Source organism: Caenorhabditis remanei, chromosome I (assembly GCF_010183535.1).
Source record: "Caenorhabditis remanei strain PX506 chromosome I, whole genome shotgun sequence".
NCBI classification, from domain to species: Eukaryota; Metazoa; Nematoda; class Chromadorea; order Rhabditida; family Rhabditidae; genus Caenorhabditis; species Caenorhabditis remanei.
Window position 1 is genome coordinate 1,133,036 of NC_071328.1, and position 14,086 is coordinate 1,147,121.

A 14,086-nucleotide genomic window follows, 5' to 3' on the forward strand; every position below is an offset into this window, starting at 1 on the left:
CCCGCGACGCGACCGCAGCGCCTCTGGCGCCAAACCAACTGATGACAGTACTGAAAAACTAGAATTATATGACACATCGGATGGAATAAATCAATTTATTGAGATGACAATCACCAAATCCAAGAAAGCAGCCAAAATCTCCATAATTATAACTCCTCATGCCTTTCCTTTCATTTTGTATTGTCTCTGCAAGTTTCGAAATGTTACAGGGGGATTCGGACCTTTGGGAACTGTGAAAGCCATTACATACCTGATAAAGTCCATGATGTACTTGTCTATAGTCTACTTGTGTTGATAGGTGTGGTTTCCTTACACTATATGTCTGCAAAAAGAATTAGTCACTCAAAAAAAATGGAAATAACAATTTTGGTGCATCAAAATCACACTTTTATCGAGAATGGTCAAAGTTTAGACATGATTTCATTCAAATTCGCTGAGTATCAACTAGGACATACAGTACCGGTCAAAATGTTTGTAAATTGCCGTTTTTAGTTGAAATTTTCAGTTGAAATTATCATACTTGTCAACCGGGCCGAAACGGGCCGGCTCGTAACTCGCTTTAAACTCAATATTATGAGCTGAAAAATATACCAAAATGTAGATCTCGGCGAGTTCTATGCCCGTGACCTACTACGGGCCGGATGGATATTCGTAAATATGCCGTGGGCCGCGCTAGAACAGCTTTTTTGACCATTTTACGTTTTTGGCACTTTTTCCCGGCCCGCGGCACATTAACGGATAGCCATCCGGCCCGTAGTAAGTCACGGACATAGAACTCGTCGAGATCTACATTTGGTATATTTTTCAGCTCATAATATTCATTTTGACGCGAGTTACGAGCCGGCCCGGTTGGCAAGTATGGAAATTATATAGTTCTTCAAAAATCAAATTGATGGGACAATCAGAATTATCATGACACCTCTCTCAAAGTTGGACATTTTCAACTGAAAATGACCAAAGTTTACAGCCTTTTAACCTGTACTGTAGCTGGGCGTTTGGAAACTGAGACACTTTAAAAGGTTTCAAAACGTTCCAGTTTCAAAAACTATCCATTACTAACCTCTCACCGCATTGGCTCTTCTTGTTAGCGCTTACGTCCATTGTGGTCATTTTCTGAAATTGGTTTATATTATTCAGATGGCATAAAAAGGTAAAACCAGGACGATGTTTCTAGTTACTCACTCATTTTCTGTTTTCTCAATAATCGTGGTGCCTACTGATCGACGTCCGGTTCTTCAAGTCTAAAATATATTGATTCTGTACAGTCACCGACGATGTTCAAATGTGCATTTTTGATCTGTAAATTCAGTAAATAAGATAATAATTTAGATTTTTGACTTACCGAATTTTCATACCAACTTTTTATATGGACTCTTGGTTTTCATTTTCTCTACCCGTTGAAACTCTGCAATAGCGACTTAATTTCGAAATTCCGTTTTCAAAAAGTCTAGAAAGCCACGTACCTGATTTATTCCCTCCAATCATCGTCTTCTTGTTTTGGTTGTTGTTTATAGTCTGTAAAAATTTAAATATTCGCTGAGTATCGACTCCCCCATATCACTGCGGCGATACGAAGGTATCAAAGGTGGCGAAATGCATTCTACTTACCCGATTGAGTCCACATTTTCCAAACCGCCAATTTGAATGTTGAAGCAGCACCGCATGATATGGAAATACATATAAAATTTTTTGATAAAGGTGCTACCGTAACCCTAATGGTCACGTTTATCAATAGAGCGTACTATCTCCTAAGCTAACTTACTTGATGTAGATTTGGTGTTGTTCGTTTGTTAAGTTGCGTTTCTCTTACATCTTTCAAATGGTTCGTTCGTGATGATAAGACGTTTAAGTTGCAGAGGATTGTTGCCTGAAACTGTTTTTGTGGCATTATTCACATTTCGGAAAACTTACTTGTTGGAGTCGCACAAGTTGAACCCATTTGTCGTTCTCACAGTCACTGCTACTTTTTCGTTTGGATTTCTGTAAACAAAGGGAGATCGCTGTGGTGACGGATTTTACATTTGAAAAATTGTCAAGTTTTTTGACGTAAAATTCGCTAGTTTTGCAGAAATTTAGATAAAAACGCTTTTTAACAAGTTTTGAGCCATTTTGGTGCAAAACTTAGCCGAAATTCTTGAAAATTCGCGCTAAATGTGCGCTAGACTCATTCTACATGCAACAATGTCACAATTTAATGCATTTTTTCAGAATTGTTCACTTTAGTTGTCAAAATTAGTCAAAGTAGCCCAAAAGTTTGGCTCACTAGGGGAGGATCCCGAGTCGAGATGGAGTTACAGGTCGAGATATATATCACTAGAACCGAAATTTTTTGCTGATTTCAAATTTGTATTCTGTTTTTGCAAAACAATTCTGTGAAAAAAGTTATTTGCGTTTTTCTGGCTTCTCAGTGCAAGAATGAGCATTTTCAAGACTCCCAAAATTAACGTTTTTCTTTTTTTTTCAATTTTTTTGTGTTGTACGTATGAGTACGGATGTAAAAATGATTTTAGCATAATTTGATTTCAGATTTTATTTTCAGAAAAAAATTGTGGAGTTACTTGAATTTTCAAAAATGAGGCATCTACAAAAAATTTGCCTGAGAATTTTCTGTCCCAACGCAAACAATACAATCTTCATGATTGGAAATACACGTACAGCACAAAAAATTTTTTTTAATGAGAAAAACTTTAATTTTGGGAGTCTTGAAAATGCTCATTTTTGCACTGAGAAGCTACGAAAACGCAAATAACTTTTTTTCACAGAATCGTTTTGCAAAATTGGAATACAAATTTGAAATCAGCGCAAAATTTTGGTTCTAGTGATATATATCTCGATCTGTAACTCCAACTCGACTCGGGATCCTTCCCTAGTCAGCCTAGAAACACGGTGAACGGCCAGAAACGCGTTTTCTTTGAAAAAAATACTAATTTTTTGACCAATGACGAACAATTATGTAAGGGATGGGACTTAAATTTTTAAAAAACTACAAAAAACAAAGGACTTTTATATCCCTTTTTTACTGTATCTGACCAAAATTATCATTTTATTCATGATTTTTTGATAAGCACTTACTTTTTATTTGAGTTTGTCCGATTCAAAGCAGCAATGTTGGTTTCCTCCACTATCTTTCCATTGTCTACACGCACTATTTGAACGGTTTCTTGAAAACACCCCGAATGCGCCAACGCATATCCACATGTACTGAAATTTAGGATGAAGTAGGGAAATTTTTAGACCAGGGTTGGGAAATTCCGGGCCAGCCCGGGCCGGATTCAAAAATGTGCACAATTTTTTCTCAATTTTTAAAAAAAATTTTCATCAAAAAATAGTCAAAATTCTCCAATATTCTCGTACGCTTCAATTTTTATCGATGTTCCAAAAAAAAATAAATTTTTTTAAAAAAATATTTCAAATTTCTACAGGAGCCGGGCCGGGCCGAGGACAATTCTTCAGTCGGCTGGACCCGGCTCGGAATTTCCCAACCCTTGTTTAGACCGGTGTAATTTTCCAAACTTGCAAACCGGGCCGACACGGGTAACTCCCTTGAAACTCAATATTATCTGCTGAAAAATATACCAAAATGTAGATCTCAGCGAGTTTTATGTCTCCGGATCGGATGGCTATTCGTTAATGTGCCGTGGGCTGGGAAAAAGTGCCAAAAAACGCGAAAGGGGCCGAAGGCCCGGCTTCAAAAAATGAACCGTTTTTTTTTCATTTTTTTTTCGAATTTTTTTCAATTTTTCATATTAAACGTGACCATTTTTTACTATTTTTCAGAATTTCCTCTAATTCTGACTGATAGTCGAAAATTTGACTTTTTCGCGAAAAAAATCTAAAAAATTCTAAAAATTTGAAAAAATTTGAAAAAATTTGACTTTTGCACGGGCCTTGACAACTATGGTTTCAAGGGAGTTACGAGCCGGCCGGGTTTGCAAGTATGGAAATTTTAGAACAGTCAGAATGTTCAGAACAATGAAACTTCTGAATCAAAATGTTTCTTTATAGACTTGAACTCACTTTTTCTGGGTTGAGGTAGCAAACAACTGTGGATTCTTCTGCGCGTAGACCCGTGAGAGTGTTGAGCCAAACCAATACGTTCTGAAGTTTTACAAAGTAATACAATAATCCCCAGAAACTTACAGTTTGATAAAATTTAGGAATGGGCCAAAGCTACTGCATATATTACAGGATAGTTGCTTTGAAGCATGCCAAAGATTGACGAGCAGAACACAACCAAGAGCAAATAGTGCCAGGTGGAAGACTATTCTACAAAGTTGACATCTTCCAGAGGGATCGTGATGATTGTGAGTGTTGATATCATGAGCTTCTATAAAAAGCATTTGGAAAAATGAGAAGACATTGAGGGTAAAATTATTTGAAAGTTTGATTATTGTGATATAAGTAGGTGCTAGTCGGGACTTAATAATTTGAATTATTGAGTCCCGACTACTGTCTTGGCGGGGACCTAAAATTCGAATAAAACTTTTGAGTCCGGAACATAGATAGTAGCGCTTTTTGCATTTCCACAACGGACATCGAGACGGACAGATCGATAGACATCTATGCGTGTTACATCAACTCCTAAGCTTACTGTACTATTGTCCCTATTCCAACCCTACCGTAACCCTTATAGCCCTATATATCAATGAAACACACTTACCTTGTTAACAACCCGTATTAACCATATAAATATAGAGAATAAATATATTTATTTTAGAATTCTAAAAGAATCAGCACCGATACATTACTGGGACGACACCTGCACATAGCGTCTAAGGATAGCGGAAGCTATCACTCCTCTTCCTTTTATACACGTTATCTATGCTCCGCCCACTTATCACTGACATCTCTAGACTCCACCCACTGATATGTAGTTTGGAACATGAATTCGGTCATGCATGGGTGGGTACCTTAGTTATCAGTAGATGCCACCTGCCATTCTCTGGTCCCGCTCTATAATCTTCTTGGGGAACGGAGGAAAAGGGGGATTGATAATAATCCTGGGACACCTGATTAGCATATTTTGCCCTGATGAGATTGCTCATGCATGAACACGGATTTGAGATCGAAAGATCAGTTATCAGACTTGTGGAATACTTGTGAGGATAGTGCGCTCTATTGATAAACGTGATAGGTAGGATTACGGTAGGGAGTTGGGGAAATTGTTTGAAATTAAAGGTAAAAGTTAAATAAAATGTTTGAAAACAGTATTTTATCCAAATAAAATTATTTGAGCAAATTATTTAAAAATTTTCAAACTACTTTATTGTGTAATAGACTCCATCCGCACAACGTGATTTGTATACATTTCCCTCCGAGACACATCCGCCGATTGAAATGAAAATTTTCGAAACATTTCCTTAACTGCCAATCGATACGGTTTATGAACAATAAGCATAGCTACAGTAGTCACTGATCCATGCAAAGTTACAGACAGTACACTAACATTAACAATTCCCTGATTATAGTAATTAGTGATAATTGAAGTTAATACGGCGATAGCTGGGCCGATAAGAGTACAAAATGGGATAACCAGCTGAATCACTAATGCCGACATAAAGATTCTATGAATTTGATAGGTTTGAAGGGACATCCGATGGTTCTTCAGTAGTTTTGCAGTATTCCAATAAATGTAGATTAAAAGGGTGATAAGTCCGTTGAAACAGACAAACAGTCATACTACAAGTACAGTGAGATGGTAAGTGATGTCCTCGACCAGTACTAATACTGGAGCATTGTAGATGTAAGAAGGGAGGCATGGTAGTCGCTGTAACCGAAAAACTTTTTGTGTCATCTACCGTATTAAGCGATTCACCTTAAAAACACGTTGCTTAGCCGGTTCCTGATCGGGACACAAGTATTTGAAGGGTAGTACATAAAGGATAACAATCATGTAAAGAAAAGCTATCCATTTCTTTCGAATCATTGACCAATACCGTTTACCACGGAATTCGCAGACTATGTGGAAGCGGCTCTCGAATAATACTATTATCGCGGTTATCATGACTGCAAAATTTAGAGTTTAGAGTAAATGGTACCGACTGTCGTGCCTCCAGCGCAGTTTTCTAGAATATTCCGAAACTTACATCCACAAAGACAAAAAACTATAAGAGTTTGATCTATTGTAGAAACTCCATAATGCCGTAACAAGCCTAATGGATACCCGGCAAATGATGGTAACAATAGAATCGGCATAGTCAATAAACCAATGGAATAATCAAATAGAATGATAGTAACATGTAAATTGACTAAATACCATTTCACTTCTTTCATTAGTATCGGTGTTTTTGTAAGAATTATATAAAGTCCAAAGAAATATACTGGTGTGGATAATACCGTATTTGTATGCAATGCGATGGTCAAGAATTGAGGGATATCGATGAAGTTGACAAGTGGGATACATGAACTGTTCATTGTGCAGGAATATACTAGCAACATATAAAGAAAGAAATAAATAAATGTGGAGGCGGCGACGGCGGAAGTTGAATTCTCAAAACATGTGCAAAACGATATTATCCATTATTTTATTCACCCTTTTTGTCTAAACATAGATTTTTATAAACTCTCCTCAAACTACTATCAAAAATGGCAGCTGGAAATCGATCATAAAATCTTTTGTACCAAAGTTTAAGTTATTACCCATTCTCCGGTGGCTGACCGCTCGCTCAAAGTTCGGCCAGGGGACGCGGAGTGGGTCTCGTTGCGACTACCGTAGTATAAAACTGTTTAATGGCAAAAGTACGGTAGAGAGCCGCCGCATATTTTTGCTTGGCACAAATGATTTTATGATCGATTTCCAGCTGTCATTTTTGATCGTAGTTTGAGGAGAGTTTATAAAAATCTATGTTTAGACAAAAAGGTGAATAAAATAATTGATAATATCGTTTTGCACATGTTTTGAGAATGCAACTTCCGCCGTCGCCGCCTTCAAATTTATTTGTTTATTTTCACTTATTGTTCTAGCATACAGTGCGTCCAATAATCTTAAGACACCCCCTTAAAATGAAGATTCCGAGAGAATGGGATATGATCTGAAAAAAACTGTGAATGCAGTTCGATTCAGAATCTTTGAAAACCCCTACAAACAGATTTTCAGAAAAAAATACCTATTTCTGAGCACGTGACCTCAAAAAAACACTTTTTTGGTCGTCCAAAAATGATAAGACACCCTCGATTTTTTCGATTTTTCACGCATATCACTAGTATGAACGAGCTCCAAAACATTATTGATTATTCAAAAACACAAAAAAACCATGCACAATTAAATAACTGGTCTCTACTCCATTATTCTGAACAACTTCAGCCATCCTACTTTTCATGCTTCCAACGACACTTGCAGTTTTTTAATGAAAATGGTTAACTTTGTGACTGTGGCACGGCCTTCTTGATAGTCTCACAATATTAATTATTGGTGGACTATACAGATCACAAATAGAGCTTCATTTTTGTAGTTGACAACTTTTTTGTACGGGCTCATCCTGAGAAGTTACAGTCAGTCTATGTAGACAGCTCAAAAATCTCCCATTTTAGCACTGAAAAATGGCAACAATTGCGAGCAATTACTTTGACGATTGATAACTTCTCAGGATGAGCCCGTACAAAAAAGTTATCAACTACAAAAATGAAGCTCTATTTGTGATCTGTATAGTCCACCAACAATTAATATTGTGAGACTATCAAGAAGGCCGTGTCACAGTCACAAAGTTAACCATTTTCATTAAAAAACTGCAAGTGTCGTTGGAAGCATGAAAAGTAGGATGGCTGAAGTTGTTCAGAATAATGGAGTAGAGACCAGTTATTTAATTGTGCATGGTTTTTTTGTGTTTTTGAATAATCAATAATGTTTTGGAGCTCGTTCATACTAGTGATATGCGTGAAAAATCGAAAAAATCGAGGGTGTCTTATCATTTTTGGACGACCAAAAAAGTGTTTTTTTGAGGTCACGTGCTCAGAAATAGGTATTTTTTTCTGAAAATCTGTTTGTAGGGGTTTTCAACCATTCTGAATCAAACTGCATTCACAGTTTTTTCAGATCATATCCCATTCTCTCGGAATCTTCATTTTAAGGGGGTGTCTTAAGATTATTGGACGCACTGTATGCTAGAACAATGAACAGATCCTGTACCCATCTAGTCAACTTCTTCGATACGCCTCAATTCCTTACCATCGCATTACATACAAATACAGTATTATCCACACCTATTTATTTCTTTGGACTTTATATTATTCTAACAAAAACACCGATACAAATGAAAGAAGTAAAGTGGTATTTAGTGAATTTACATGTTACTATCATTCTATTCGATTACACCTTGGGTTTATTGACTATGCCGATTGTTCTATTACCATCGTTTGCTGGATATCCATTGGGTGTATTGAGACATTATGGAGTTTCTACGATAGATCAAACTCTTATGGATGTAAGTTTCGGAATATTCTAGAAAACTGCGCTGGAGACGCAACAGTCGGTACCATTAACTATAAATTCCAAATTTTGCAGTCATGATAACCGCGATAATAGTGTTATTCGAGAGCCGCTTCTTCATAGTCTGCGAATTCCGTGGTAAACGGTATTGGTCAATGATTCGAAAGAAATGGATAGTTTCTCTTTACATGATTGTTATCCTTTATGTACTACCCTTCAAATACTTGTGTCCCGACCAGGAACAGGCTAAGCAACGTCTTTTTAAGGTAAGTCGCTTAATTATGCAAGCGGTAGATCAGGGATAAAGTTTTTCGGTTACAGCGACTACCATGTCTCCCTTTTTATATCTACAATGCCCCAGTATTTGTACTTGTCGAGGGCATCACCTACCATCTCACTGTACTTATAGTATGGGTACTTTCCTTTCTCATCGGACTCATCTTTCTTTTAATTTACATTTACTGGAACACCGCAAAACTATTGAAGAACCATCGGATGTCCCTTCAAACCTATCAAATTCAGAGAAACTTTATCTCCGCATTAGTGATTCAGATGGCTATCCCATTGTGTACTCTTATCGTCCCAGCTTTTGTCGCGTTATTCTCAATTATCGCTAATTACTATAATCAAGGAATTGTTAATGTTAGTGTACTGTCTGTAACTTTGCATGGATCAGGGACTACTGTAGCTATGCTTATTGTTCATAAACCGTATCGATTGGCAATTAAGGAAATGTTTCGGAAATTTTCATTGCAATCGACGGATGTGCCTCGTATGTTGATGTATACAAATCACGTTGCGCGGATAGAGTCTACACATTGAATTAATGATACATTGTATGTGGAATAAAGTTGAACCAACCAAATTTATACTATTCTGGTAGATCATAACTAGACTCAGAGTAGTACTTTTTTTCGTTTTATTTTTATTTTTTTATTTTATAAAGCATAGGAATCTGGAACAAAGAACATTTAAGATTAAAAATGACAGCTGGATTTCTATCGTAAAATTTTTTGTGCCAAAGTTTTTGTTAATGTCACTTAATATTGGAGATCAATATTTGAAAATGCGCACGTAGTTTGTGTTTATAAAAATCTATGCTTAGAAAAAAGGTGAATAAAATAATGGATAAGTTTGCACATGTTTTGAGAATTCAACTTCCGCCGTCGCCGCCTCCACACTTATTTGTATATTTCTTCTTATTGTGTCAGTATACTTCTGAACAATGAATAAATCCTGTACCCCTCTTGTCAATTTCTTCGATACGCCTCAGTTTTTGACCATCGCATTGCATACAAACACGGTATTATCTACACCAATTTATTTCTTTGGACTTTATATAATTCTTACAAAAACACCAATACAAATGAAAGAAGTGAAATGGTATTTGGTAAATTTACATGTTACTATCATTCTATTCGATTACTCCATTGGTTTATTGACTATGCCGATTCTATTGCTACCATCATTTGCCGGGTATCCATTGGGTTTATTACGGCATTATGGAGTCGCTACGATAGATCAAACTCTTATAGTTTTTACTCTTTGTGGATGTAAGTTTCGGAGTATTCTAGAAATGTTGAAAGCTCGAAGCGCAATGCCTCACCTAGCTTTACAAGAAGCTGAGGAGACCGTGCCGCGCTGAAAACGCAACAGTCGGTACCATTTACTCTAAACTCTAAATTTTGCAGTCATGATAACCGCGATAATAGTATTATTCGAGAGCCGCTTCCACATAGTCTGCGAATTCCGTGGCAAACGCTATTGGTCAATGATTCGAAAGAAATGGGTAGTTTCTCTTTACTTGATTGTTATCCTTTATGTACTACCCTTCAAACACTTGTGTCCCGATCAGGAACCGGCTAAGCAACGTCTTTTTCAGGTAAGTCACTTAAAGGAGGACTGAAGCGATATTTTGTTTATTGGAGATTTCGATATTTTAGGAAATTCTAAGAAACTTTTCGTATAGACGCAGTGATAAATTTTTCTTTAAATTGTCTGGAGTATCGAAATATGCAAAAGTCAAAATATGACTTCAGTCCTCCTTTAATCCGGTTACAGCGACTACCATGTCTCCCTTCTTACATCTACAATGCTCCAATATTAGTACTGGTCGAGGACATTACCTACCATCTCACTGTAATTATAGTATGGCTAGTTGTATGTTTCAACGGACTTATCGCCCTTTTAATTTACATCTACTGGAACACTGCAAAACTATTGAAGAACCATCGGATGTCCCCTCAAACCTATCAAATTCATAGAATCTTTATGTCCGCATTAGTAATTCAACTGGTTATCCCATTCTGTACTCTTATCGGCCCCGCTATCGCCGTATTAACTTCAATTATCACTAATCACTATAATCAAGGAATTATTAATTTCGTTATACTGTCTATAACTTTGCATGGATCAGTGACTACTGTAGCTATGCTTATTGTTCATAAACCGTATCGATTGGCAATTAAGGAAATGTTTCAAAAATTTTCATTGCAATCGACGGAAGTGGCTCGGAGGGAAATGTATGCTAATCACGTTGCGCGGATGATGTCTACTACACAATAAAATAGTTTTAAAAGTTTTAAATAATTTGGTATTTGAATAACAAATATTACTACCTACTGTAACCCTAACTCTTGCGTTAATCAATAGTGCGTACTATCTTCACAAGCCTGATAACTGATCTTTCGATCTCAAATCCGTGTTCATGCATGAGCGATCTCCACAGACCAAATATGCTAATCAGGTGTCCACCTGCTCTGTGCTCTTTTGAGACCCGGATTATTATCAATACCCCCTTTTCCCCGTTCCCTTTAGAAAATTATAGTGCGGGACCCGACAACGGCAGGTGGCATATGCTGATAACTGAGAGCTATACTCATGCATGAACGTACTATGATAACAAATCTTTTGATCTCAAACTCAGAGGAGATCAATATTTGAAAAGGTGCACGTCGTTTGAGTTCGTATAAAGCCATGTTTAGACAAAACGATTTATAAAATTAGCAGGGTGATATCGTTTTGCACATGTTTTGACAATTCCGCTGCCTCCACATTTACGCACACTGATTCGTCGTCAAAATGAGCAAGAAGGAGTTGTAAAGTTGTTGTAAATACTTTTCGCGCAATCGGGAGTGATCTACGATTTCGAGTAGACCACCTTCCTCCAAAAAATGAACTTGAAGCGGTATTTCAAGCTGTGATGATTATGAGATCCCTTGGGAACCACAGTCCTTGGATCTTCTCTCAGATTGTAGCAGAATTCGGAAGCAACGTCGCTTCGTTTTCTCCCTGAACGAAGAGCTGAGTAAGCGGGAGTGTTTGAATGGACTCCAGCGGATTTCGGTCAAAGTCTGGAACTTGTAGTAGGGCTGAAAGTAATAGTACATCCAAAGCTGCTAAAAAAAGCAAAAACGACAAATCTGCGCCGGCCAAGATTTGCTGATTTTGCAGATTTTGCAGTGGAAAAATTAAATGAGCAATAACGCATAACTGTAAATCAGCAAATATACAAAAAACTTTGACCGGCGCAGATTAGTCGTTGTAGCAACTTTTGCTTATAGGTAGGTATACACCAGATACAAATACAAAACTAGTGCGACAAATATAAATAAAATAGGTTTAAATTCATCAAAAAAGTCAACAAAACAACCAAAATCTGAATAAATTGGGAACAATTCTACAAGAGACCTAATCAACGGATATTCTTATTTCTCCTTCTGTCCGGGGACCGGTTTCGAGTGTCTTCCCGGATTCTGAATGCTCTTCTCCCAGTCGACGACGTGTCCCTCGGCGAATTTTACGACTTTCGGGAAGCGCGCGCGTTCTTCCGGCGTGTATTCGTCGGCACGTTTCACCACTTCTTGCACTTGACGCAGTTGACTTCCGACGTTTTGACGCACGAATTCTGGCATCTCCGAGTCGGGAAACAGATGAAGACGTTGGATTAGACGACGTCGGAGCAGATTGTTGCCGAGCGACTAAAATGTCATTTTTTGAGCAAAAATGGTAAAAATTCGTGGAAATTGGCCAAAATCAGGTGAATTTCAATTAAAAATCGCCATAAATTGTCTATTTTAAGTGCAAAATCGGTGAAAACTCGCTAAAAAGTTGTTTTCCACCGCAAATATAATTTTTCGAAACATGGCTTAGAATCCCCGATGGTAGCCTAGAAACCCGAAAGTCGGCCACCGCCTTTTTTTCGGTTTTTGTGGTTTTGTGCGGTTTTTTCAGCCTAAAAACCTCAAATTCGACTGATTTCTTACCCTATAAACGCTCAAAAACGCGATACGACACGGATCGTATTCGTGAATCTGCCACGCGGGAATGTCGGCTTTACTCTTCGGATATTCCATATTGAACTTGTAAACTGTGTGTTTCCAATCGAATGCGTGCATTGCGATATCTTTACAATTCGTCACGACGACATGGTCGCCACAATCGGTTTCCGGATGGTAGATTGGCTTGTGCTTACCGGCCAGATAACGGGCAATCTTGTCGCCGAGGAGTTCCGCGTCCTGGAATACGGGAGAAAATGTGGATTTATATATTTCGGGAAAATGTTTCAAAATGTGCAAAAATCGGAAATTTTCAGTCCAAAAAATGCTGAAAGTGACATCATGGCCGAACTTTTTCTGTTTGGTTTCCTAGGCCAGCGGTTTCTAGGCGAAAAGCTTTTTTTTTTCAGCGTTAATTTTTGAAAAAAGTGGTTTTTGGGGCATTTTCTTCAAAAATTCGACTAAATTGATGATTTTTATTAGTTCTACAGTGAATTTAGTGATAAAAAAGCACTTTAAAATTATTTTTGGGGTGCAAAAATTAAAAAAAAATTTCCACCCGGGCCGGTAAAATTTTTCCTCGGGCCGGCCCGTCAAATGACAAGTATGGTCATTTTCATGTGGGAAAATGAGAAAAACCTTAAGAAAAGGACATTTTTGTGGAAAAATGTCCAAAAAACCATTGAAATACAGCATTTTATAACCTCAAAATGCTGGAAAAAGGTTTTTACTTAATTTTCTGTTAAGAATGTCTATAAATCCCTCATTTCTTATCTAAAAATTTGTATTTTTTCTATTTTTCGTTATTTTTTTTCTTGTTTTCTATTTATTTTTACAATGTTTGGTCACTGAACCCTCGACCAGACCTTGTTTACTTCTCTCTCCGTCACTTTCTCTCTCTTTCTTCTCCACTAACAGACCATTACGTGCGGAACCACCTCCCAAATTTCTAAACTACAAAAAAACACGGTGTCCTCTTCTAAACCCCAAAGTCCAATAGAGCGCACTTTCTCCTACCTGTTGATTCGCATCGATCACATGCCATTGTCTCGAGAATTGAAGCCATTGATTGACGCGGTCGAAGCGAGATGCCACGCGGCGGTATGACATCTTCTAGAAGGGGCGGGGCTTAGAGGCGTGGCCTAAAATCGAAAAATGCGATATTCAAGTGAAAACGATTTACGATTTTTGAGATGGAAGGGAATTTTGTGGTTTTCGAGTGAAAAATTTGGATTTTGAGCTAATAATCGAAATTTAGAGTTTTTTTTTGCAAAAAAAACCGGATTTTCGATTAAAAAAATCTGCGTTTTTCGCAATTTTTAGGGTAATGTTCAAAAAATTCGACGAATTTTCAGTGCTTTCAGTGCCAAACGCTTCAAAATTA

The 14,086-nt window shown here is 37.4% G+C and overlaps 2 protein-coding genes across 2 annotated transcripts; one reads left to right on the forward strand and one right to left on the reverse strand.

Moving 5' to 3' along the window:
• Positions 1 to 8,327: 8,327 nt before the first annotated feature.
• GCK72_000147 (uncharacterized protein) lies at positions 8,328 to 10,990 on the forward strand (the record flags this gene model as incomplete). Its single annotated transcript, XM_053722297.1, has 3 exons — positions 8,328 to 8,420; positions 8,948 to 9,067; positions 10,487 to 10,990. The coding sequence occupies 3 exons, from the start codon at positions 8,328 to 8,330 to the stop codon at positions 10,988 to 10,990; spliced, it is 717 nt and encodes a 238-aa protein (XP_053590942.1).
• A 1,142-nt stretch (positions 10,991 to 12,132) lies between these two features.
• Positions 12,133 to 13,812, reverse strand: GCK72_000148 (uncharacterized protein; the record flags this gene model as incomplete). The annotated part of the gene is made up of 3 exons (XM_003093299.2): positions 12,133 to 12,405; positions 12,691 to 12,942; positions 13,720 to 13,812. 3 exons carry the CDS (start codon positions 13,810 to 13,812, stop codon positions 12,133 to 12,135), a joined length of 618 nt encoding a protein of 205 aa, XP_003093347.2.
• Between the last annotated feature and the right edge of the window lie 274 nt (positions 13,813 to 14,086).